We start from the raw sequence: 26,495 nt of genomic DNA, 5'->3' as shown, positions 1-26,495 counted from the left end.
AAGTCATGCTGCTTAAGCTCATGCTGTAATCTTTTGCAGATGAGTATAGGCCCTGCAGTAACATATATACCATGGCTTATAAAAAAAAATATGCTGGAATGCTCTGGTGAGAATTCATAACTCCATCTTTCACTGAGAGAAACGTGGCTGATAGCTGGCTAAGTGTGGTTGCCTGGACCAAATTGTCAAGTAATTGGGAGCAGAGGTGGAATGCTGAGCTGAGGCTGCTGTGGTCCCTGGGCTATCCACTAATGGACCCAGAGCAAAGCCGAACAGAGCAGTAAAGACAGGGAATATCAGATGGTCTATTATAAAAAGGTCCCGGTGTCTCTTCCTATCTGGATATCTTGAAGGCAGCTTGAATAATAGACCTTTTTCTATTATATATGCAAAAAAATGTGTGTGTGTGTGTCTCTGATTGTCTGCCTGTCTTATCTTCTAACTCATGAATTTGTCTGTATGAGCCTATGTGTCTGTTCATGTGCACAAAGCTTTGCTATCTGTCGCTTGTAGAAAGCAGCATCTAGAGTCTTAGTGTTTTCTGTACAGACTCCTCTCCTCGCACTCCAGGTGTCAGTAAGATAGTGACAGTAGATGTGAAGGGCAGTGCTCCCCTGTGGATGAAGATAAAAGACTTGGCTGACGGCGTCACCTATAACTTCCGCATCCGGGCCAAAACACTCACTTACGGGCCTGAAGTGGAAGCCAACATCACTACTGGGCCTGGAGAAGGTAGGACACTCGAAATCTTTGATGTAATCTGCTTTTTTGTTGAAGGATGTTGAAGTGCCTCCTTGACTCATATGAGGTCATGTTTGTCTTCCCAAGGAGCCCCAGGCCCTCCTGGAGAACCTTTTATTTCTCGGTATGGCACTGCCCTCACACTGCACTGGACCAGTGGGGATCAAGGACGTGCACCCATCACACGATACGTCATCGAGGCCAGACCCTCTGGTGAGCCACATGCATAAACAGTTTTTTTTTTGGCCTCACCTAGTATTTGATTGTCACTATATTCACATATAATCTCATCTTCTCTTAAGACGAAGGACTATGGGATATCCTTATCAAAGACATCCCCAAGGAAGTGACATCTTACACACTTAACCTGGACATGCTACGAGAAGGGGTCACCTATGACTTCCGAGTAATTGCAGTCAACGACTATGGCTATGGGTCACCCAGCGTCCCCTCCCCCTCTATATCAGGTACTTTAAACTGAAAAATAATGTTAACGAAACAATGTTTGGTTAATTGTTTTGGTCATTAATGTGTGCATTGTGTTTATGTGTTCAGCCCAGAAAGTATCTCCGTTCTATGAGGAGTGGTGGTTCCTGGTCGTTATCGCTCTGGTGGGCCTCATCTTCATCCTCCTCCTCGTTTTCATCCTCATCATCCGAGGCCAGAGTAAAAAATACACCAAAAAAGCTGATTCGGGTAAGAAAACGCGACTGCTAATGTCTCAGTTTCTCTGTTGTCTGCTATCGACGTGAATTTGTCTTACTCTTGGACAGCTCTGCTGAGAATTGCGTTTTAATGATTGCACATCCACAGTCTGTCGTAGAAAATGGGAGCGTGAAGGCTAACACAATTAGACAAATTACCCAGGTTTCCTCAACATTGTTTGGCTGACAGGGGAAAGATGAGAGTAAAGGTTAGCGGTGAAGCGGCTGAAACAGGCAGGTGAATAAACATTATTGTTCATGTTTAACTGCAGTGCAGGATCAATACCGGGATAAATGGCTCGGCATTGGTTTAATGCTCAGGTCATTAGTCAGACTGAGAGTAATTATATAACTACAGCACTGTAGCAAGAAGCCGATTTTCATGACTGTGAATTATGCCAGGTGACATCGCTGCTCCGAAAAACTCTTTATCAGAGTTTCTATCTTTAAACTCAAAAGCATGAGCTTGGGTTAGTTAATCAATGTTAGTAGACTTTCCTGTTAATACATTCACATTATGGTTGGCAACACAGTGAGGGCATCTGGGGCGAGTTTTTCTTTATTTATTTTTAGACTTGGTCCTGTCGCCCAGCAGCTTGGAGGAGCTAGTAGAGGAGGGGGGAAGGTGGAAGATTTTTTTGGGCGGGGAGGGGTGAAGGGTAAGGTCAAGCCTTTTACCAGTGACTTTTTAGCTTGGTCAGCATTACCATGGTGCCAGGGTTACCAGGGTCAGTAAACAGGACTCGGCAAGACCAGTTCAGACAAGGAGCGTGTTTGTGTGGAGACACAAAGAGGGCTTCTTAGACCAGCACAGCCCCTCCCCAATTCTCTCAGCCATGAAGCCGGTCTGTCCTACTTGATGCTGTTTGTTTTACTAGAGGTCAGGACTGTGACAGGACAGCAGGCCCGACTGACGGTGCTCCACTGAGCAGCATTTTTACTTGTATTGTGCATGTAAATTCCCTATGCGCAAGAATACTTAAGTTTTATTGTGTTGTACTCAACTGACCCGCAAGACTGAAATCGATTCTAGATTTGACTGAGCATCGCACTTATTTCATCCCACAACCGACACAGTGTCGTCCTCATACTGTCCCTGTCCAGGAAATCACTCCAACTGCACGGCTCTGCCTCTCACCCACGGAGAGATGGTGCACTTGGATGAGGGACGCTTCCCAGCCCTGGAGCTCAACAACAGACGCCTCTCTGTGAAAAACTCCTTCTGCCGCAAGAACGGCATCTACACACGGTCAGTCACAAACACTGCGAACGTGCCATTAGTCATACAGTAACCAGCCGTGGTGTTCGGCTGACCTTTGCATTCATTTCTAAGGTTCCACCTCTCTTGCTATTCAGTGTGTTACTTATGATACTGACAGGAATTAATAATGTAGTGTTGTAGTGTTCCCCTCCTGCCTCACAATAGTCTGTCAGCCTTGAGAGAGCAAATCCGATCCTCCGAGAGCCCAGCTGCTGATTTGAGCCTCCTTCCGCTCTCCTTGTTGATATTCAGTGTTTGTGTGGAGCAACAATTTATAGAAAGGGACAGCACAATACCGGCTAATTAGTATTCATGAGCTTCTGCATGTGCTCTTTGTCTGTCAATCACCGCTTTAGACAAAGGGCGCTTATGGGTCAGAGCTGGCCATTTTCTTCTGGCCTTCAGCCCAGAGTTTTCTTTTTGAGTGCAGTGCAGTGAGAGCTATCTCAACATAAAGAGCAACACGGTCAGCATGAGGACACGTCCTACCCGTCAGCAGGACTTTAGAAGACGGCTGGCTCTTTGGTAATGGTTAGGTAAATATAAGATAAGAGGAATTTCACAAACGTTGCAGCATGAGAAGCAAAGGTTATGTTCTATGTGGAGACATGGGTCACACATTTGATGACTGCATAGATGGCCATGTGGTTTGGTTTGGTTTGGTTTTGGGGGGGAAGTTGAGAGTCTGCTTCTTGTTGCAGCAAAGGGGGGAGAAAAAAAGCTGTTGGTTTTTGCACATTTCTCTGCACATTTTGGTGGAATGTGCTAGAAGGGAGTGCACTAATGGCAGCTGAGCCTGTGCTGTTTTTCTCCTTGACCAAGGAGGCCAAGAAGGGGATCAAAGGGTCTTGAGTTGCTCGATCCCTCTCTTTGAATCTGGTAACGTACTCTTTGCTAATGATCTGTGGACTAGGGAGGAAGAGTGGGAGGGCTCCCTATGGGATATTTGAAAGGGTGAGGCAAAGAGGGATGAATTAGACAGATAAGGCAAGGGGAAAAATACACTGCTCCTAAATAATTCAAAGCTCACTGGCAGCATTTTGGAGTGTGATCGGTAGCAGGATCCATCGCCCCTCCTCTACTTTCACGTAGCCTCCATCCTTTTAATGTGATGCGTGATTCAACCTTGTGTGAATTCTAAGAAGATGCTTTTTTTTTTTTTCCCGCGCAGTCCGCCCTCTCACGTCATCCCCTTTAACCCAGAGGAGATGTCCCTTTGTTGTGTCGACCCTTTCATGGTCGTTGTCATGTTGCGTCTTTTAAGCTTCCTGTTCTTGGCATTCCCAGTGATTTACCTCCAGCATATATCTCAGAGCACATTATTTTTTTTTCTTTTTGAGGGGTCGTAAAGGTTGTCTGATTCATGCCTCAATATTAAACTTGACATCACAGCATTTCATGCTTGTCTGTTCAGCCCCCGGATACAACGTTTTTCCTTTTTAGATCATTTAAACATTTACAATTTCTACTAATACTCTAGTCTTTTTCTGAAACCAACAGAGTGAACTCTTTTCTTAATGCCGTTAGTCTATCGAGTGCACGCGCTCTGTGGTGGTATGGGTCCAGTTCTGGCCCTCTGATCATCCAATTCCGTCTCAGCAGACCTTGAGCACAGCAGCAGTCGTTACTGCAGAAGAAGAGAAATAATTGTCTGCACAGATGTTTTTTTTTGTTTTTTTTTTACTTTATGGACTTAATGACTAGAGCCAAAAAGAAGTTAGGGGTCGTTTTACTTGACCTGGGCTCATAAAAAGAAGTTTATAATACTTTGCTTAGCTCAGTGCCACGCTTAGTTACACAGCTCTTCTGCAGGAGGTCGAAAATTCAAACCGTACAGTCATTCAGCTCTAATCACCACAAAGAATCCTTTCATGAAGATACTCATATGTTTTTACACACGATCCTGTTTGTGCGTCTCATGACAGCTGAACTCGGGCAGAACTCGGCGCCCTCGCCCCCTCCTGTTCTTAAGTGACACTTTGCAAAGATCAAAAGGAAACGGAAAAAGAAGAAGAAGCAGACCAATTATAATCTTCATCCCTGCTTTGTGTGTTATTGGCTTCCAGGAATGCACTGATAACCCATTCTGTTCCTGTCTGAACTAAGCTATCATTTTCATTTTTATAATCGATGAGTCCGTGCTAAATCCGTGCATGTTGATTCCACTGATCCCCCTCTGGGATGTAATGCTTCTTCATTTTCAGAAATATTTTACAGCCTTCCATTAGTCATGTGAGTACTGTCAGTCACAGGAATGATGAGGCGTAGGTGTCCTCAAAGCACAAACAGCTCCAAAAAATCTGTTTTAGGAATATATGATATCATTTTTCTTCTGTAACTTGCTCTCTCTCTCTCAGTTTCTGTCTTTTGCTTTTTATCTCTCACAAACACTTTCTATGTCTCATTTTCTCCATCTGTCCAGGTCTCCACCAAGACCCAGTCCTGGAAGTCTGCACTACTCTGATGAGGATGTCAGCACTAAATACAATGACCTGATCCCAGCAGAGAGCAGCAGTCTGACTGAGAAACCCTCTGAGATATCTGACTCTCAGGTAAGCAGTATTCCTGGCTTGCAGCCGATGTCCACTACAAGTGCGGAATAGGGGATGAACCTAAAAATTAAAAAGTAAAATTCAACTGTTGAATTTCTCAGAATGAGAAAGTCCTTGAGGGAAAAGTCATAACCTCAAAAATACTTCTGTTATTCCAAGTCCTGCTTTATGTCACATTGGCTGTCTATCTTCTTGATAACCTCCATTCTTTTTTTGTGTTATAATCACTGGGTTTCCAGATGCAAAAACAAGATAGCTGTCTAATTATTTCTGAGGATAAATCTATGACAGACGGAAAGACAATCTGCCTCAAGTGGATCACCGAAATTAAATATCCTCTGTTAGCACAGGCCAGTCATGGCTGACATCTCTGGATCTGCAGTTTTTTATTATTGATGTCTCCCATGGGAAGGAAGCACGGGACTGATTCTCATGTCTCATGTGTCTTGAAACGTCTTCACAACTAATTAATTTCCCTCAAACAGGAAATGTTGCGTTAATCTCAGCTGCTGGGTATCATCATCATGTGATGATCTGAATGGCTCAATGTATGTGTGTGCATGTGTGGAATAGGGAGGTCCAGTGAAAAGACAGGGGAGGTTAAAAGTGACGAGGGAGAAGCTGATAGTGGCAGATCATGAACATCTGTCTTCCCATGCTTGCGCCGGGTCTCCCTGGCCAATTTATCTGGTACCTGCACAGTAAAAACATTGTTCAACCCGGTTTGAGCAAACACAGCTCTGGTGGGAGACACAAAGTGGTGTTTTTTTTCTATTCCTCTGCAAAGCCTCCCACTGTTTACCTGCCACTTGTGCAAATAAATGGCGCTTCAACATCTGTTTAGCTGTAGTGTCTCAGTAGAGCAGTAGATGGGCAGGCACTTGTCAGGCGCACACAAATGTTTCTTTTTCTTGTTAACGTCTGCTGGAAAGGCGACGGGATTCACCACACACAACAACATTTTACAAACAACTTACAAGACTAATGGCTTCATATTGCAACAAAAAGCAAATTAATCTTGTAAACATCGTTTCTGTCCAATTCTAGGACGCACTTGTGTACACTTATCACATCTGTGCTCCACAGAGCTATGGGTGAGCTCCTATGTGTGAAAGATTATCTGCCCCATAGAGTTGCCCTTGGTTTAATAGATTTCCGGTTGTCTTTCAGTAGATATGTCCTGCTGTGTTATGACTCAGTATTGTGCAGTTTGTCAGTCAGGATGTTGTTAGTAGAGTTAGCTGTCATTAATCTCTATAGTAAACATCCTAAACATATGTCTGTTTAGTGCCTTTACTGTCTTGTACCTTGTTTTACGATCGCACTCTTTCTCCTGATTGACTCACAGGGCAGCGACAGCGAATATGAGATGGATCAGAGCCGGCAGAAGACCCACTCCTTTGTCAACCACTACATCAGCGACCCCACCTATTACAACTCCTGGCGGCGGCAGCCCAAGGGCGTTTCACGCCCGCCGGCGTACGGCTACTCCCAGCCCGAGCCCCTGGTGGAGCAGGAGTCAAGGCAGCACCCGCCACCTGTGCCCCCTCTGCCCCCTCTCCTCCCCCAGAGTGCCCCGTCCCCACAGCCCCAGTGCCAGGGCCAGGGCACGCTGTTCAGGTCTAAGGGAAGCCGGACTCCCACCCCTTCCCTGCTGTCCTCCGAACCCCCCAGCCAGCACGGCACCCTCTACCGCCCCCCCAGCAGCCTGGGCTGTGCCGCACAGGCACCTACCACTGGCTTCTCCTCTTTTGTTTGACACACAGCTCTCCTTCCGATAACAACAGGACCCTGAGGATGAGTCTTTGATTTTGTTGTTGTTGGTTTATTTGTCTTTTGCTTTTTTTTTTTTTTTGATGTTTTTTTTTCTCTTTCTACTGTCTTAATTGACAGAGTTGTTGCTAATTATTAAGCGTTGCAGGCATCTTGACTAGCGTTTTCTCCTCTGTGAAGAGTGTGTGTGTGTGTGTGTGTGTATGACTGTGTGTAGCGAGTATGGTTGGTTAATCCATGTGATATGTATTTTATGAAAAGACAATCATCTGGAGGTTTTTAATGCGTTGCTTGAATTTATTTGAAGGTACAAACATGTAAACAAGGGAAAAACGGAACCTGAGGTTCTGAAAAAAGAAATCCTTGTTTTAAAAAACACTGTATTATTTGTTTAATATGAGAGCTTTATGGAAAAACAACCACCTTAGAACCATATAGAGTGTGGACCACTTGGAATAATGTGATGTTTGGACAAAGGACAAAACTGATAGTGGGAAATGGACTCTGACTTGGAGAGTGGCATCAGTGGTCACTGTGGCCCTCGGCTGCCTTTGAGTTTCTCACTCTGCCTAATCATTGCTGGAACTGCATTATGTGTTTACTATATGTACTTGTCTCATATTGTTTACCAGATATTTATATCAATCGGCTTCAAGCTAAACATTTTCAGAACATCGCTAGTGACAATGTTATGAATCACATTAAAGCATTGTGGCACCTTTATAGTAGTCTGGGGAATGTGTTGATTGTGTGCTGGTACTCATGTCAGTAGATATACAAGCTACTTTCTTAATGTGCATCTGTTTGCTTTTATGTTATTCACAAAATATGACTGACAACCAAAAGCACAAATCTTGGTTTAAAAAGGTATTATTCTATCGCAGCCACATCACAACACTATGCTATTAATAGCTGTCAAAGAAGTACAAGAATAACTGTCCTTTGAGACATAAAGAGCATTTGTAAAAGGTGTGACGAGTTAGCAAAGTAAGTTTACTACAGGTTTTTATCTAAAAGATCTCAGTCGTCATGTTATTTTTCCACATCGGTGACTAAAATTGAAAGCTCTAATTTTCCAAAATGTTTTTATGTGTTTTCTTACACTGCAAATAAAGCATGAAATCAGTCACTTACAGACAGTAAAAAAAAAACCCAAATAAGAAAGTTGATATTTATTGTACAATCTCTGTTTGTTAAAGAAAGAAGAGGCCAGCTTAACTGTGCATCTATATATATATTTAAAAAAAGCTTTACTTAATGGTGGACAACAACAGGTATTGTGCATGACACCCATCACCAAGGATGTGAGATTATGTGTGTTCAACATGTTGCAGTGAACCAATGCGTTGATATGATGACAATGTGTTTTTTGCTCACGGTACATACATTATGTTATGAAGAGATGTTTTCTAAGACTTTCTTTGAAGGTTGAATTGGATATTGCTGTGCTGGAGGTGGACACGTAGTGTATACGTTTAGAAAGTCGGATTCAAAATATCACCTGTCAAATTTGCAATGTGAACATCACTGTATACATCATGAAAAGGAAACATTCTGGACCTATTCATGGTAGCTCTTTAAAATAAATTATTCTATTTTGTAATGGCTTTTTATTCGTGCCTCATCTGAATATCACCCAGAATAATATATACCAGAAAAATAAGGCAAGTGAGAGAGAGAGAAAGAGAGATAGACAGAGAGAGAGAGAGAGTGGTAAAGCTTTGAGACAGAGGGATCTAAAGAAAATAGAAACCATATCAGAGCCTGCAGACGACTCTTTTACACAGACAGTCAGACCTATTTGCATGGTCTGCAAGACAAAGTGATTATAGGTGACATTTGATCCTACAGTGCAAAAATGACCTGATTCTCTCAGCCACAACAGAGACATAATTGGGATGCATAAGAGCATGAGTTACAGGGAAGAATTTGAAGAAGAACCTGATCCGGTGCAAGCATGCTGAAAAGCTGGGGGAGGGTGGGAGAGTGTGCCTGGGTAATCTCCTTAAAACATTGATCTTAAGCAAGGCAAAGGGGGGAGAGGAACAGAGGGATCAGCCCAGGCATTTTAAAGGAAAAAGAGAAAGTCATGTCAAGGGTACAGATAGTTGGTATTGGAACATCTTCATTTGCCCTCATCAAAGGCTTCAACAGACCAAAATGTCAGTATAAATCACACTGACAGACTGCAAAGTGGATGGATCATCACATATGGATAATTAAACCAATCATTATGTCTTCTTAAAGGTATTCCCTGTCCTGAATGGCAGAGGAGAGTCGTTCCCTCATCATGGATATTTTATAGCCCAACTTGTTTCTTTAACAAAACTAAAGCTCAGTTTTAAAGTTTAAATAATTCTGTTTTGTAGCTCAAAATTATGTTAAACCCTTACACTCAGCGGTACCTTGATTATTGTTCACCTTCTGCCAAACCACTACAAGGAGGCACACAGATTAGTTTTCTATTCACACGCTCGCAGACATGCAGACAGCGCTTCACATCAACGAGTCCGTTACATGTTTTGTATTTCAGTTCGGTATCTCTTCGCGGGACCTCATGGGACCAACTTATACAGAATGCGTCCTACTTCTGGCTGCGCTTGTTTAAGTGCATCAGAGCACATTTTCAACACAGCTAACTCATCTTGACTGGTGATTCCAAAATTAGGACACGAACATGATGCAGAGGGAAGATGGACCTTACAGCATTTAAAAAGTTTTGATCAGCAAAAGATATTGTCAGAATGTAGAAGTCCTGTGGTTTATGTTAGTTCACTCACAGATGCAGAAGTGCCACACAGACATTACTATGCAGACAGTTTCCGCTTCTTAAAAACAGTCAAGGAAATGAAGTTTATGTATCAAAATGTTTGTTTTGTGACCATGGTCAAAGCCCTTGAACGGGTTGGATAATAGGCTTCTCTACTGCCCTCTGCAAGGCAGAGATATTTGCATATACTTGTTGAATTAATCCAGACTGTCTAGACTTTTGCCATGGTATTTGTCTTTGTATATAGTAAATGGCTCCCAAATTGTCATCACAGAGCAGTCTTTGCTCTCTTGTGTGGTTTATGAACTTAGCTGTGAAGCCTGACCTTATTTTGCACCCTCAGTTATAAAATAACAAAAAAACTCTTGGTTCTCTGATCCATTCCAGGATCCTTCCATGCTGAGAAAAGAAATTGTTCGGTCAAACAGTTCCTCATCTGATCTGCTGGTAACACAACAGCCTGTGACCCTCTGAGAATTACTGTCAAGTAGATTGTTAAAATCAGAAAAAAGACAGCTACAGATTTTCCCGAATGTCCAAAATGCCACAAGTGAGAACTGACGTTCAAAAACATCAAATGCCTTGAGTTAGCGAGGGGTAAGGCAAAAGGTGAGACACCACTGCACAAAGTGATGTTCTGTTTTGTACTGATGTAGTGCTGAACAGGGTCGTCAAAGCTGCCAAAGCATTACGCAAAGCTTGCAGCAACAGAAGACTGATGTGGCTTGAGGAGCAGCACCTGGAACTGAAGAAATAATAAGCCAACTTGGATTTTACATGACTTTACTGAATCATCCACAATTTATTAAAGAAAGTTTTTGCTATTTTCTGCCCCCTTGACACATCCTCTTGATACATTGCTGAGAGGTTCACCTTCCCAACATCAAGTATTTACAGCTTTTGTGCCATAAATAACTTTAAAAAAACTGTTTGCTCTACAGCTTTACAGTAATCGGGTTATTGCAGTGTTTGGAAGTGCATTCTCTCTGATTTCCTGTGCAGATATCAATAACCAGGTTTGAAGAGAGAAAGAGAGAAACATCCAGTCAACATATTTCTTATATTAAATGCATGTCAGAGGAGAGTGGTAAAAGTTATAATTTTGGGGTATGTCAAATAAAACAACTTAAAAAATGTTAACACAGCTTGATCCTGGACAAAAGGCCACTGCAGTCAAATTCTCATCATAAAGAGTCCAGTTCTCCCATCAGCTGGTGGGACAGACCATACTGGGAACATAGCCAAAGGCAGGAAATAACTTTTCAATGTGTGCATTTCACAGTCTACATGCAGCTTATTACATTATGGCAAAAACAGGGATTTTCAAGAACAGCACTGATGGAGCTACGAAACGGCTGTGAAAGACCAAAGTGAGTGGTCATTGTGTCCAGGTGAAGGAAAGTGACTTTTGCCCTTTGATAATTATCAACCATTCACACATTCCTTTCTTTTGAGCTCAGCATGCACAGCCCTGGGGTGTACCACGGCTGCTTCCCCTCTCATTTCCATTGCAAAAGGCACTGACAGGGGGCAGCTGATCAACCTGGAATACACAAGGTAAAGAAAAACAAACCACTTAAAGAAGAGTCTTTAATGAATTTACAGAATGTAAGAAATCCAAGTTCTCGTCAAAGTGTGAATAATTTGGCTGAAATGTGTCGACTGTGACTTTAAAAGACAGGTAGGACATGCTCCTGTGTATGACATCCTAATTTATCCTGAATTTTGCAAGACTATGGCACTTAAAGGTGTAGAAAATAACAGATTTGCACCTAAGACCTGTGTTTTAGCCTTGTTAGATTGTGTATTATATTCTTCATGTAAAGTTAGGCCCATTGATACATTTCTCATAAAACTCACACAGAGGATGACTGTGCATATTTTCCCTCACAAAGACAAAACACTTTGGTAGAAGGATAACACTGCTCACTATAAATACTGGCCACGATTGATCTTTTATTGTGATTTATTGCACCGGTTTCTTTCTTTCTCGTGTTGTTTCATTCGAGTTCATGACACAGATCTTTTTGAGGCTGGAAGAGATGAGATAGATTGAGGCTTGGCCCCATGCTGGCAGCCTGTGTCTTTAAGGAGCCATGTAAAGAGGGCGTGTTCAAACGCACTACCGAGGCAGGAGGCATTGTAGTGAGTTATTGCGCTTCAGAGCAGTAGCACCGCTTCTAAGGATGCGGTGACAGCATCAGAGACATATATATATGTGTGGAAAAAAAGAGAGAGGCTTGTGTGTCTAATAGAGCTTTTGGGATTTCCAGGATCCGATCTGAGCATTTGCTGCGTCTCCTTTCGTTTGATGAACGCACCCCTCATTGTCAACCTGCTGGGGGCCTAAAAGTGAAGCAGCACCCGGCTTTATGAATGGGATGCTCGGTAAGTGTGTGCTCTTCAGTGTTTGTGCTCGCACTTAAACTTCACGATATATATATTTTAAAAAATGTATTTGTTTTGCATTTGTTTATAATGCTCATATGTGCCTTTGACGGAGCGGCTTTATTGAGCGCGTCTGGAGAGCGCACTGTGCGCAAGGCAGCTGACTCTTTCATGGTCAGCTACTTATTGTTCTCCTGCCATTGACCCACCCAGTATCAGAGCTTTATTGTTGTGTGATTGAATCACTGCACGGGGAGAAATACAACAGTGGATTTAGTGCTGTCCTATCAATACTTAAAAAGAAGTCATTTCTTTCTTTTTTAATCCTTGGAGAATTTCTTCGTGGAGCTATCGCGAGATTGTAGCACATTTGTCTGCAGCATCTCTAATAATTTGTATAAAATCTCACCTCATGTGTTACTGCTGAAACTGATGCAGTGATTTCTTGTTTTGATGGGATGTGATGAGCACTTTTCACCAAAAGAAAACACTCATAGGCCTCACTGGAGAGCAGTTAAGCTGGCGAATATTTAAAATTAGGCCAAACATGGCTTGGATCACATTTTTATTTATAATATATGTGTGTAAATGCACGTTTTTTTCCCCCAGCACTGATATATTTTGAAACATTTGCGTTGTTGACAGAGGAACTTGCACATGTTGGACTTGGAGGCTTTTACAAAATCAGATGACTGATAACATCCTACAATACACAATTTCTGCCCCATCATGCCTGTGCTATTTGTTCACTTCATTACCCATGTATCTCAGAGCCTGTGGACTTTGCAGTCCTGTTCAGGTCGCTTAGCAGAGACACAGTGGCATCTGATGGAGCTTATTGACTGGGATAATAAAGTGTTGTGCCTCTCAGGTCTATATAGGCCAACACTCCATCACCACCATGCTGATAAGAACTCCTCACCAATTGTTTGAGGAGATAATGTTATCAGAGGTCTCTGCTTGTGAGGCAAATTGAGTTTCTTTCTTTTGTTTTCACAGGATTAAATATGACATTTGACCTGTCTTATCCAAAACACACACACAGGCCTTTTCATGAAATGTCAGCTTGTCTTGCTGTGATGGATTTAGGTTGACGAAACAGCAAACAAGCAAACCTCATCAAGATTTATGTTTCTTAAGCTTAGCCCATTTACTTTCCCCCCCTAGAAGTGCCTCTGAAAACATTTTAACCAGCCTGCACATGTCCTGCTTCCTCCGCTTTCTTCTGTATCTTAAATTACAAAGCATCTAATTGCCTACAGGAGACATGTGTTTAATGCCTGAAGGTGAAAGTTATGCTTCCTCTGTGTGGTGTTGGACGCTGTGCCAAGCACTCTGTTACTGGGCACAGCATAGTGTAGACAGCATTTGCTGGCTCATGGCCCAGGAAACACAACCTGCTCAGAATTTAGTTTACAAAAAGTGAGCGAGTTTGTGGGCCCCACTTACATTTTGGAGATAATCAGCATCTGAAAACCCCATCTGTGGTGGTGCTGAAGTGCAGTAGTGTTATTTGTGGCCGGTTGAGTGTAAAGTCCTGCGTCCATGTTTGAACATGTCTGCAGTTTGTGTGCTCGTTTGAGGCAATGTGTGTGTCCCGTCCAGCCCCTTCACATTCCAGGAAATACCAATATAAACTGTTTTGTTTTTTTTCCTGGAATGCCTCTGAGTATGGTGATAGTGAACTTCTGGATTATTATAGAGGACGTGACACGTCTTTAGTTTGAGTAACATGTTGGGTTGTGGACATTACTGCCTAGGAAACTTTCATTCTCTCAGGACACAATTCATGGATGTGGTTTGCTAGTTTGTGACAGAAAACAGCAGTTCATTGGTACGCTGCCACCCACTTTTTTCTTTATGACCTTGTTGTCCAAACATGAAATTCTAAGGGCGTCTCATATGTCAGTGCATGAATGGTCTATTTGTTCCTGTGTCTTTTGTTTGGTGGCATTGTTTTCTGGTCTAATCCAGCATGGTGCATTGTGACCCAGTAGGCTGGTTTTGGTGCTATGAGCCGGGAGACTTGTTTCCTCGTCACTATGTGTAAATACCAGATGAGATTGAGTCTATCAGCATAGCAGCAGACAGTGACAAGGGTTTATCATTTTCCAATTGCACAACTGTCATGATGGCTGACCAGTGACAATAAAGACTTCTTCTCAGTCTTTGAACCCTGCTGGGCTGTTTTTATTTGATATATTACTAATGCTTGAATATTAAACCCTGAATAAGAACAGTGAACTTATTATCTGGTTTTGAGTGAGCCTACTGCTATAAACAAGTCAAGTGGTTTCTTAGATTTTCTGAGAAATAAAGAATTTGACTAAAGACCCCTCCACCGCTTGATAGCTGCTTCTTTGGCTTCTTTCCAACCTGTGTATTTTGTTGCTTTTCTGCACTCCTGACCCTATAATTATGGCACTCTCGCACTTTAAAGCAAGACTCTCTGGATCCCCTAATTTCCTTACATTCTTTCCACTGAGGAGCAGCACAGGTTTTCACTTAAGAGTTTTTAAAAATGTAACCTTGCTCTTCTTCTGCCCCTCTTAAGAGATAGATACCTCGTCGGTTTGTCCTGGGTGACAACACCAACACCTGGGCCCCAGGCCGGCGCTGTCATCAGCGGTGACTCAGAAGATCCGGTTGTGTTCAGCTTCTACAATAATTGAATGTCCCTGAACCTGAGGCGCCCCATGTACTGATATGTTTCATTTAGCCCCGTTGTTGAACACACTGTCCCAACACTGGCCCACAGCCCTGTAAGTTATTAAAACTGTGTGTTGATGGAGATATGAGCTGTCTTTGTTTGGTTAGCCCGACAGTCATACAGTATGATGGAGGATGGTCTTGTTTACATTATATGAGTCCAGGAAGGGCAGGCTGAGTAGATTTCCGGAGAGATGGGAGGGTTTACTGCCTTAATTTCTCCCTGCCCTTCCTGTGGACGTACTACATCTGTGTAATCGGTGCATTGGAGATGGATTGGGCTGATTGCTGAAGTTATATGATGGTATTTTATGGGGTTAGGGTTAGGGTTAGGGCATACGCAGACATCTCTGAGGAGACAGAGGCAGTTATTGGTGACCCGGAGATGGTCATTGACCCTGCAAAAAAGCCAGGAAGGGTTTTTTTTAGCCATTAGTCATTTTAGTCATTACGAAAAAGCACCATAAAATAATGTTAAGTGGTTATTTCTCTTGTTTATCACCAATGTCAACCTGCCTTTGCTCAGTCTCTCTGATTATGTAATGCCAGAGCGGTTCCAATTTCTGCTCTCACCCCCATCACCACCCTCCATTTGTATTTGGATGCCATGCCCGGTGCGCAGATGACGTTGATGTTGAGTCATGCTGTCTGCAGTTTGTAACTTGCATTCAGATCAGAGATGATGGCACAAACCAGGAATACACAGCGTTGTTTGTGTATATAATAAAAAAAGGCATTGTATATTCATGAAATTATGATTGCCAGTCTTGTTTAGTCCTCGTTCTTGGATGCGTCAAAGTGTGAGTGAAGCATTTCTTCTCTAATACGCTGTTTGTGTCTGGTTTCATCCAAGCAGAGGACACTGAAACAGAGGGAGAGACGGAGTGTCGTGTCTAGAGGCTGTGTTGGCTGTAAATGTAAAAGAGACGAGTCATCTCCTCTCGGGTTTCAGAGGTCAGCCGGTGCACGTCGAGCTGACTCGCTGCAGGCTCTGGGCTGGTCATGGTCATCATCTGTCCATCACTTTTGACGCTTTTTGATGATAACGATGATGATTTGAAGGGATACTTTGTTGTTTTTTTTAAAGTGGGGTTGTATGAGGTACTTATGCATAGTCAGTGGACAATGGTCAGCACGCTTCCAGTTTTGAGAAGCAGACAAGTCCTGACAGGGAAGTGGAGCAAATCATTGCTGTGGACAGGGTCAGCAGAAAAATGATCAGTACCCATTTAAGGTTATGCTATATTTTTGCACATTCCCACCCTGTTTACATCTGACAGCCCGTACCCTTGCTGCTAAATTGTCTCAACTGTAGAACTTATTCCTGTGCATTAGTCCAAATGTGACGGAAAGGTAAAGCAGTGAAAATATGCTCATTTAATGCAGCTCCTCTGCCACACTTCTATTATGGGATTACCAGTCTGTTAAGTTGCATATTCATTTCCCAGTATGCTTAATGTTATTTTTAAACACTGTGCTGATTTCTTGTGAGTGTGTTCTTCCAGTTTCAAGCTGCTTACCTCAAATATTCCACTCACTGATCCCAGGATACAGATTTAGTGCTCACTGATCTGAATGCCAATTCAAAAACCCACAGGCACTTTTATTAGCAGGAAAGCTCTAACTTATCTGTTGTGCTTTGATCCTTACTGAGCAAAAATGTCCTGCTGGGTGAGGTGTGACATTAGCATAACAGACCACCTCACACTTTCTTGCCAGGTGTGAGTGGGTATGTAAAACCACTGATACGTGAGAGTTTTTTGCTGTCTATGTTTTTTACGAATAAACACAGACAGACTCTTTATCTGCTTCTCCCTACACTCAGAGGTGTGATTCTTGAGTTTTTGAGGAATTGTATTCCCTTTGAGGTGTTTATGATAATGATGATGAAAATAGTTGTCTATGTGTTCATGATTTCCTGATTTCCTGTCTTTCTAGGGCTGCAACTAGAGATAATTATCATAACTGATTTATCTGTCCATTATTTTCTCGCTTAATCCACTGGTTTTCTCCAAAGTTTCCAAAGGCCAGTCTTCTTTTGTCTGATCAACAATCCAACCCCCCAAAATATCCCGTTTGAAATTATACAAATAGAGAAAAGTACTAAATCCCCACTTTGGACAAACTTGAACACGATATTTGGTATTTTTGCTTGAAAAAGCGATAAATCAATCGACATTTTTTAAATTTCTGTCATGAAATTCATCATTAAAAATGTTGGTTACAAAAAAAAACAGAAGCAGACATGCACAGGCCATTGTTGGTGTGAACCGTGGCAGGTGAGCATGTTCAGCTGAAGTCTGTTACCATGCTCGGCATCATTCCCGGCATTTCACAGTAACACATTTTTGAATTTTTCTTGCTCTTTGGACCATAGAAGATTTATACTTTGATCAAAATGACCTCTTGGCTTTTTTGACTGTATTTGCAACTGCATGGTAGAGAATGGCATGGAAAATGGGTATTAGGGCAGGAGGACGCACAGGATACCCTTTAGGTCAACAACTCCATCTGAATTCACAACTCCACAAGCAAATGGTACGTCACTAAATGGGCCAATTAAGCGGCATCTAAATCTGGCTTTTGTGTAACTAGGAGGGCTTTATTTGTAAATTGCCCTTAGAGCGGTGTGTTTTCTCGCTGCTGTATTTATCTGAAAGGGTAGCATCAGCTTGATGTCTGTTGTTTGCTGTCTGTGTGATAGAGAGATAATGTGATTTCCACTGTTTGTCCTTGGGCTGCTCCTTTTCTAAATGAGGTATTCAGCCCAGCTAACTGAATTGTATGGCAGATACCCATCTTCTAGAGGCCATTTGTCTGCTTAATTACTGGAACATGTGTGTGAGAGTGTGTGTGCAAGGCTATTACTGAACAACCGTATACCTCTTGCACTCAAACATATGGGAATAAAGCTTTTACTAGCAAATGGTATGATTGTCAGTGATTTCTGTGCCGAGCAGTTTGAGATGTGTTTTTCAGTGCCTGTATTGCACACAGATTTGGGTGCATGTGGCCTCCCATCCCCAAATGTCATTTCACCCTCAGGTCATGCGGTTGTCTGTCCAGGTCAGTGCTTTCAAATGAGGCAGACAGACCCCCACCCTCCCACCGACACCACTGCAGCAGCCACCCTCTCCCAGACAGTAGAATACACACTGGGTGAATTAAGCACAGAAGAAGATGCATCAATACTCAATTAGGGAAATGGACCATTATTCATGTTTGAGAGTGAGTCTCTCCGTGAGTGATCTCTTATGTATTAGTGTTGACAAGCCCTCGTGTGAAAGAATTGACAAGATGTGTTAAAGGTTAGGTTTGTGTTGAACACAAATTATTCAGCAGCTCGATATGTTTTGAACAGGATGTCACATGAACACGTAAATTCAGTCTTAGGTGTTTTTTTTTTCTTTCTTCTCCCTCTCTGTTAGCCGAGCTTTAAACCTTGAGTGATTTTTCTGAGTCATAGCTCAGGCCTCGTTTGCTCACTTCCTCTTATGTAGCATCTCTCTACACGGTTAAGAAATGACTGCAGCATTTCCTTTTGAGATAGAGAAATCTCCCTGGTGAATACACTCAAGTTACAATCTAATTTAGTGCTCCTGTCTGTAAACCAAATTCTATTTCCCTCCTTCCTACGTTATTTCTGTGCTTTTCCCTTCAGAAGAATTGGGTGTGTATTTTTTTCCCACAAAGTAGTAGCTATAACTATATGATATTTAAGTGGCTTTAGAACCCTCCTTAGACCAAGGAAAGGTATTTATATTGATCACTGAGTTATGAGATCTATAAACAGAGCTAACATTACATTCCCATGACATAAATATATTTGAAATGGGTTTGTAATCTTATTTAACTAAACAGATGCAAAAAGATGAGGGACGTGAAGTAGCATTGGTGACGGTTTGGAAACGTTCCCAGTGTGCTCAAGTTTTATTTATGTGTATATGCATGCATGCGTGCACGCACCACTGCTTTTTGCTCAGCAGTTATACCACATCAATACAAGGTCGGTTATCTTTAAAAATCTGTAGGTCAGAGAGTGTGAGTGGGTAATGTGTTAGGTTTTTTGTTGTTTTTTTTAAACTTGTAAACCGCTTCCAATCTTGCTGTCAAGATGAAATGATGCAGATGTGCGTCATTCACTCTCTGTCTGTTTCTGTCCCACATTCTGTGTCTCCAGTGGGGCTGTACTGCAGCCAGACCTCGAGTGTTGTGAAAGCCTGTTTATAAAGTCAATCCCCCTGCTGTGACCCCGTAGTTCCCACGCTAACTACTGCCTTCTCAGGCCCTTTTCCACTTTTTTTTTTCTTTTTCATTCACATGTACCCACACGTGCATGCACACACACAGAAGATACACAAACCTATAAATATATCCGGGCTGTGAATCAGATTTGGTGTAACTGCTGAAGGCCTATGCTGTTGTAGAGCTTCTGGATCTGATTTAGATCCAGCTGATGAACAACCTATGTCCTGGCAATGGGTGCCATTTGAGTTTTTCAGATTGATCCTGGCCTCAGGGAGGGGGGGTTAGACGGAGGAGTGGGAGGCGGGCTTTCACCATTTCCCCTTGTTTTATCCGCTAGTTGTTTTTCCACGTCTGTTTTTGCCACCCAGAAGTAACAACTCAAAACAAAAAAAAAAAAGTTTTTTGGCCTGGGTGTGACTTGTTTCTCCCTCGTTATTTCCCCAAAAAACAAATCCAAACATTCAGCTTCAATAATAAATAAAGTTCTGTGAAAAAGTTACCTTGTTTGTGTGTTTTGGCACAAACCATTTGGAGTTCACGGAAAGTTTTCACATGGTGTCTAAGCCTCAATCAAAAATTGTGCGATTTTGCATGTATTTCATGCCTCTGTTTCCTTGTCTACAGAACAGTTGTGTATGTATGTATGTATGCATGCATGTATGTATGTATGTGTGTATGTATATGTATGTGTGTGTGTATGTGTGTATATATATATATATATATATAAAATTAGTAGTTATTAGTAATTTTCATTTTTATCAATAAAAATAAACACAGCTTGGATGGAGTGATGTCAGTAAAAACATAGCAGATGTCAGATTGAAGGGGTGTATTGTCTGAGCTCCAGGTTGACACAGAAGGAGGCCATGTGTTGCGTGCTTGTCTGAAGCCTGAAGCCTCCAGCAGCCCCAGACAGGAAATGCTATTGCTTACTTGTAGGGGGGGGAGGTGTTTCCATAGAAACCAAAGCAGGTGAGGGCATTTGCAGGAAGAGTAGAGGCTCAGCTGGCAAAGACGGGAGGGTGGAGACACAAGAACGAGGTCAATGCACTAAAAAGCCTGTCATGTTAAACAGCCGAAATCTCCCAACGGCACTTTCTACCACGTACAGCTCTGATGTAAATATCTTTTGAAGGCTTGCCTGTAAGAAATCCAAACTCAAGGTTAAGTCGCTGGCTGTTTTAATCATCTTCCCGCGTTAGCGTGTGTGAACAAAGAGAGAGGCACTATGTCTTGAGGTGCATACTCAAGGCAGCAAGGTAAGCATTTTCTTCTTCAGGCCGGCTTACATGTAACCATAGAGATTTTCCACCGACAAAGTCAGAGGTGCATGTGTTTTTGATGTCTGCCTGTAGAAACTGCTTGCACTTCACTTTGCAGACCACCGTGGCAGTGTTCTTTATGTGTGTGTTTTACATGTTGGGATGTGTCACTAATGAGACAGGAGGAAGCAGCATTTGACTATAGTTGGCAGACTGTGGTGAGGTTTCCTCTGTCTAGGCTGCATGTTTCAATAATGCAGAAACACGTTTTCTATCACCTGTCAGTCACAAAACTCTAGAGGCTTAAACACTGTTGTCTAAAAAGATGGCTGGGGAATGAGTATCTCATTTCTCAGATCACGATTTCATATATATATTTGTCAAAACACTGCTTCTGTGACTGAATAGCATACACAGTTGAGACGGGTGTTATTGTTCTCTGACGCTTGTATAATTTCTTCTTTTTTTTTTCGATCACAAGAGTATTAGATTTTGGTCGTATATTCTCTGCTGTGCAGTCAAAGCTGAGCTTCACACCAAAACATCCCTAGTGGCGCCCAACTATCCTACTGCGATACATGCTGGTCTGTGGTTGGTGTTTTGCTCTGAATTATAATGCAGTTTTTAAAGCAGAATCCTGTGGTGTTCCCATATATTTATTTATTTTTTCACTGCATTTCAGAGGTCACCTCACAAAGATGTTGGTAGACTGCTGCTTATCATTATGGAGTAGCATAATTGATAGCTTCAGCTCTTAGTAATTAGTGGAACTTTTGAAATTCCTAGAAATGTTTTTATTCGCTTGACGTGATTAAACAGTCAAACGTGAATATTCTACACACAATGTCATGACGGAGTTGTGCAGAATAGACATCTGAAGGTTACCCTCATTTGACATCGGTGCATGGGTTCATGAGTAAGTGGTTTCATATATGGTTTAATGCTCCTTTTTTTTTATTGTGCATTACATCTGGACAGATGTATTCACTTAGAATATCTTTTTTTCCATTTAAACTGAAGGAGAAATGTATTAGCAAAGTTAAATTTAAAATCAATTCTGTGTAATTTATTTTATTCTTTTTTTGTTTTTCAGATTCCCATGCTGACTGCAATTGAGAAACATCAATATCCATCCCAAGATCTCTAACAAGGATTATATACATGATTTGGAAGCTCTTTTTTTTAGCCTGACTGTATCTTTGACTACCTCTTTGTGCTAAACAAAACAACTAATCAGCCACCATGCCAATCCTAAAACAACTAGTGTCTGGCTCCCAGACCAAGCGCCGCTCTCGCATGGATCTGACCAGGGAGATGATCAGTGCTCCACTGGGCGACTTCCGCCACACCATGCATGTAGGCCGCAGTGGCGATGCATTCGGGGACACATCTTTCCTCAGCACCCGCTCTGGCGAACCTCCCCCAGAGACTGCATCCTACCCCAGCTCACCCAGGCCTGGTCTCCTGTCCCGCACCTTCAGAAGCAGCAAACGCTCCCAGTCTGTGACCAGAGTGGACCAGCAGACCAGCCTCTTGGTCCCTACTGGGTCACCCACCTATGTGAAGAATGCCATGTCTCTGCCCTTCCTCAATGATGAAGACAGAGGGGACATCATTGTGGCAAAGAGTTTGTCCCCAAGTCCATTAAAGCAGCAAGGGGAGGTGGACGGGAGAGGTGCAGCTGCAGCTACTCACTTCCTGGAGCTGGAAGAGCAAAGCTTTGGCGAGCTGACTGAGCTTCCGGAGAACACCCACTACTACGGAGGTGGCATGAAGCACGCCGAGTCAGTGATGTCTTTTCATGTCGACCTGGGGCCCTCAATGCTGGGTGAAATCCTCGGGGTGATGGAGAAGGAGGATGACGATCTTGGCTACGAGGAAGGCAAGAGCAGCGAGGGGCGTGCCTCGCCACCTCTTAGCACCCACGGTGAGGAAGAGGATAGTGTTGTGGAAAGAGAAAAAGATGAAGATGCAGAGGGACAGATAGAGGCAGAGGAAGAAAAAGCAGATCTTCAACAGCAGGCCTCTATCCATCCAGATAGCTCTATTGACTTGGAGCCTGAAAATGGTGGACCCTACACCCCGGAGTACACTCCAGAGACACGGCCCAAACACTTGCAGCATCTAGACAGCTGCTCCATGTCCAGCTCTGGTTCTGCTGCCCTGGATGAGAAACCAAGCAGCCAGACGTATGCAGGAGATACAGACAGCGCCACCTTCAGTGCCCCGCCAGAGGAGGAGAGCAATTTCTCTTCTTTCTTGGAGGACGAAGACGATGAAATCCACGTATGAGATTCCAAAGGCTTCCTAAAAAAGAAAGCGAGGACAGAGATCTGGAAGGGTTTTATGTGAAAATGCAAGTCCTTTGACGGTGTGGATTTGCACTTGAACATAAACAAGTCACTGATGTCGGGTTCTGTGGGAATGGGACTGTTTGAAGAAGACGGAGGAATCCTGCTTTGTAGGTCTGCGAGGAGAGAGTGACTGCTCCTTTTAGGACGAACCCAAACTCCATCTGTCAGAGAGCCTTTCCCTTCCCTTTCTGTTTGTCTGTCGTTCCCATCTCTCCCTTCTGAACACTGAGGGAACCGACATGGAAGAGCAGCCACTTTTTTTTTCTTAAATGGAACATTCCAGGAGTAAGGAGGAAGGACTGGTTAGAAAGAAACTTTTGTAGAAAAAACACTTTCCATAACTAAAGTTCTGTTCACGCTTTCTCTCCCTCCTCTCACTTGACGTGTCACATGTGCTTTTTTCATTGGATTCGCCCCTCTTGTTGTTGTGCTTTCTCTCTCTCTCTGGCTGTGACATCAAGAGGCCCGAGCTGAAGAAGAGGCCTCTGTCACCACAGGATCACTGGTGGGTATCTTGTCATAATAAAGGAGCCTGTGTTTGGCACCAGAGTGTGAAGCCCTGCCTTGAGCCTCTTTTCATCTGAAACCATTATAGTAAAGTGCCATAGATCTGTCAAGAGTTTCTCCCTTATGTAACTCAGGGTCCTTGTGACGCTACTCAAAGGCTGCCATTTCCTGCTGTGAGGCTGAACCACAAAGCCCCAAACCTAAATTCTCTTCTGTTTTCAATTCACTTTGAGCGCCACACAGGCTTCGAATCGGTGTATATTTGAGTAAAGCAGGATTGTAAAGCTAATGGAGATACATTGGCTTGCTTTAACTATAGAGAGGAGGGTGTTACTACAGGAAACCAGAGGTGTGAAGAATGGTGTGTGTGGCACACTTAGAGAACTGTACACTGTGTTTGGTGTCTCTTTTCCAACAATCACGTTATTTTTCTCTCGCCCTGAAGTCATAAAAATGATGATTTTTACAGATTTACTTCAGCTGAATTTGCTCTCTTCCTTTTGACACATTTCAAGTTGAAACTGAAAAGAGTTTGATAACCACATCCTTCCTTGTTTTCGTACATCCGAGCAGCTGCAGTGGTGCAACTGAACCATGTAAAAGATCCTCATTAGTTAATGGGCTGCCTTAATGTATAAAAGAGTTTCCACTACTACTTGTAAGGAGGTCTTTTAAGGGTGTTGTTGGAAAATCAGCACACCAACAGGCACAACTAGACACTACTAGTATTTGGTGTTTAATACCTGTTGTTTTATCTTTGAAGAAAAAGTCTTTGCTATGTTTCTGTTATGTCTGTTTGAAGAGTAGGTGAAAAGGAAAGACACAGCCAACAATAGATGCAAGAGCATTATGAAAAGAATGCTATTTTTATGCAAGCTGCATAGTCATTGCAGCTTCACTGTATCTCTTGCATCATTAAAAAAAAAAAGCAATGGCTAGATGTATTGAGGCTCAATTGCGCTGATTGATTTCACTGCCTTAACTGAAACTGACACATGTGCCAAATCATAATTTTCCAGCCAAAAATAATTTCAGTTACAAAACTCACTTTTGGGAGAGCATGTCAAGTCTGTCTCTCACTTCCTTCTCTGTGTGGGTAATCACTGTTGAGTTTAAGTTCAAACTGAATTTCAGCTCCTAGATTATAAAATAAATAAATGCTAAGGTGTGATATGCAGGAAAAAAAAAGACCTGAAAAGAATGAATCTGTATAACTGGATATTTATATTTCCAATCACTCAAACACTACATAATATATTCAGGTACATAGGATTAAAAAAAATGTGCCCGACTGGGAAGTTTTCTGTGTTGCCTTTTCTGTATGATGTTGTATATTATGCCTTACTGTTCTCTCCTTTTACTGTATATTTACAGCCTCTTTTTTCTGTATTATCCAAAATAACCTATATTTTTCAATAAAAGAAATCCTGAACTTCTTTACGGCTGCATATTTTATTGCCAATTTGTCACATTATCATGCGGGCGAAGTGCTACTCAATCAGCAGCATTAACAAAGGAATTCCTTGAGTGCCTACTTTGTTTCCTGTCACTATTATTTTGCTCTCCCAGTAGGGGAAGGAAGGAAGGAAGCAATCGGGGCCTAGTTGGACATGTTTCTTAAGTATTCACTGTATAAGCTGAGAATGATGTGATGACTCATGAGTTGGTGCAATTGTGTGTCTGTGTGTGTTAGAGAGGGAGAGGGGAAGAGTATATACCCCCATGGAGCAGCTTTATTCTCATCAGTACAGATGTGGGAGGGGTGAAAGATGGATGGAGGAAGGGAAAGTTTATCATTATGGAGAGGCTGTATTCATAAACACTGACGACAGGTGATTCTTCTTGCACTGCTGATCGGAGGATGGATGAGTCTGGCTGTCACGTTAAAAACCAGGATCCTGCTCATCATCACAGGCTCAGAACTGATCTGTCACTTTTGATTTCCACGCACCGTGCTTTTGGCTTTTCACACGCTAGTGAACCCCTCACAGTTCGGTCTGAGTTCAGTGCACTCCATGTGTTTAACACCAGGTTCAGACAGTTCAAGGTCTCGCCCTGCATACCCTTCTACATTGGTTGCATGCTAAAAGCGCAGCTCCACTCTCCTTTTGGTATCCCTTCTGTCGATTCAATCTTTCAGGTCCACTTCAGGGGATGTTTAATCTCCTTCCACTTTCACTTTTTCACAGTCACATTATACAAGCGTCCAATCTGCCAGAGGGCTGCAAAAAGTCATTATTCTTACACTTGTGGTAAAAACAGGCCATTTATATTGATTGCTGTGGTCAATACAAACCAGTGGGGTTATTGATCCTACTTTTCTGTCTGTATAAAGTCGTTATTCTTTTTTAGAGATTGTGGGGTTTTGTTTCTTTGAGGGCGAAGAACTAAATCTTCACTAGTCATCCAGTTTGCATTTGTTTCAAAAAAGCCTTTTAACTGAGTTATATCTTATGTTGCATGTCTTGCACCAAGGTGCAAACAGCTTTGTCTAAAATCTTGTTATCTACTGCCATCTAGTGGTGGTATGAGGCTCACATCTTGGTCACGGGCGTGTCAGTGACTTGAAAGCTTGGTTTTCATTTTACACCTCCAAACATTATATTGATCGTTCAGTTTCCTCCACAAAGACTGTCAAATGAGCTCGTTTGGATGATTTGTAGTAAAAGGCAGGATGTGAACACAACTGTTCCACTTGTCCTGCACATTTGAACTTGATACCGGAGACGGCAGATTTGTTCAGGAGGCTCAGGTCACTTCCCTCCCCCCATAGAAGCCTATTGTAAGTTGAGTGTGCCTTGCAGCTGTTCCCCCCTCCTCCTCAAAACACCCTGGATGTAGTTTCTCATCTGCTTCGGAGGCTGTCAAATGTCATTTCCCTTTGGTTTTCAACTTTCTTTTGAAAATCTAATTTTCTTACTCCAGCCACCAATGGGAGGCGCTCATTGCCTTTAGGTTTATTATGTCAGGAGCCCCAGCCTGGACCCACAACCTTTTTCCGCCAAATTCCATCAGCAGACTAGCAGCTCTTCCAGGAGGCCGACGGCATGCTGAAATCTGGAAAGTATTAAACAACCTGCTGGTGGAAGGGGACTGGGGAAGGGGAGAGGGTTGGGGTGGAGGGGGTGGCGGATGAAGGAGGGACGTGAAAAGTGGGGGATGGGGGAGAAAAGAAACAGAATACAAAATTGTTCATATACCGCCCTTTTGCCTGGCTCTGCTCCCT

The 26,495-nt window shown here is 42.6% G+C and overlaps 2 protein-coding genes across 7 annotated transcripts in view; both read left to right on the top strand.

The window, feature by feature from the left end:
• The window catches only part of sdk2a (sidekick cell adhesion molecule 2a), an 81,222-nt gene extending 72,598 nt beyond the window's left edge, over positions 1–8,624 (top strand). For 2 of the 5 annotated variants that reach the window (XM_019261048.2, XM_019261046.2), the window contains exons 39-45: positions 550–732; positions 829–954; positions 1,044–1,208; positions 1,297–1,437; positions 2,523–2,694; positions 5,129–5,258; positions 6,607–8,624. In XM_019261048.2, the coding sequence (XP_019116593.2) occupies positions 550–732; positions 829–954; positions 1,044–1,208; positions 1,297–1,437; positions 2,523–2,694; positions 5,129–5,258; positions 6,607–7,017 (1,328 nt within the window). In that variant the 3' untranslated portion in view covers positions 7,018–8,624. The remainder of the gene's footprint in view (positions 1–549; positions 733–828; positions 955–1,043; positions 1,209–1,296; positions 1,438–2,522; positions 2,695–5,128; positions 5,259–6,606) is intronic. The other 3 variants (XM_010756867.3, XM_019261049.2, XM_019261050.2) reach the window with 3 other exon arrangements.
• A 3,301-nt stretch (positions 8,625–11,925) lies between these two features.
• On the top strand, positions 11,926–24,705 carry cdc42ep4a (CDC42 effector protein (Rho GTPase binding) 4a). Of its 2 annotated transcripts, none has more exons than XM_010756864.3 (2): positions 11,926–12,189; positions 21,502–24,705. In XM_010756864.3, the coding sequence occupies exon 2, from the start codon at positions 21,651–21,653 to the stop codon at positions 22,698–22,700; it is 1,050 nt and encodes a 349-aa protein (XP_010755166.1). In that variant the 5' UTR covers positions 11,926–12,189; positions 21,502–21,650; the 3' UTR covers positions 22,701–24,705. The 2 variants fall into 2 exon arrangements, with proteins under 2 accessions (XP_010755166.1, XP_019116578.1); XM_019261033.2 differs by lacking the exon at positions 11,926–12,189 and adding an exon at positions 20,168–20,405.
• Positions 24,706–26,495: the final 1,790 nt, after the last annotated feature.

This window comes from Larimichthys crocea, chromosome XII (genome assembly GCF_000972845.2).
Source record: "Larimichthys crocea isolate SSNF chromosome XII, L_crocea_2.0, whole genome shotgun sequence".
Taxonomy (NCBI): Eukaryota; Metazoa; Chordata; class Actinopteri; family Sciaenidae; genus Larimichthys; species Larimichthys crocea.
Note: the sequence above shows the minus strand (reverse complement) of the source record. Positions and strands in the feature narration are given on the sequence as shown.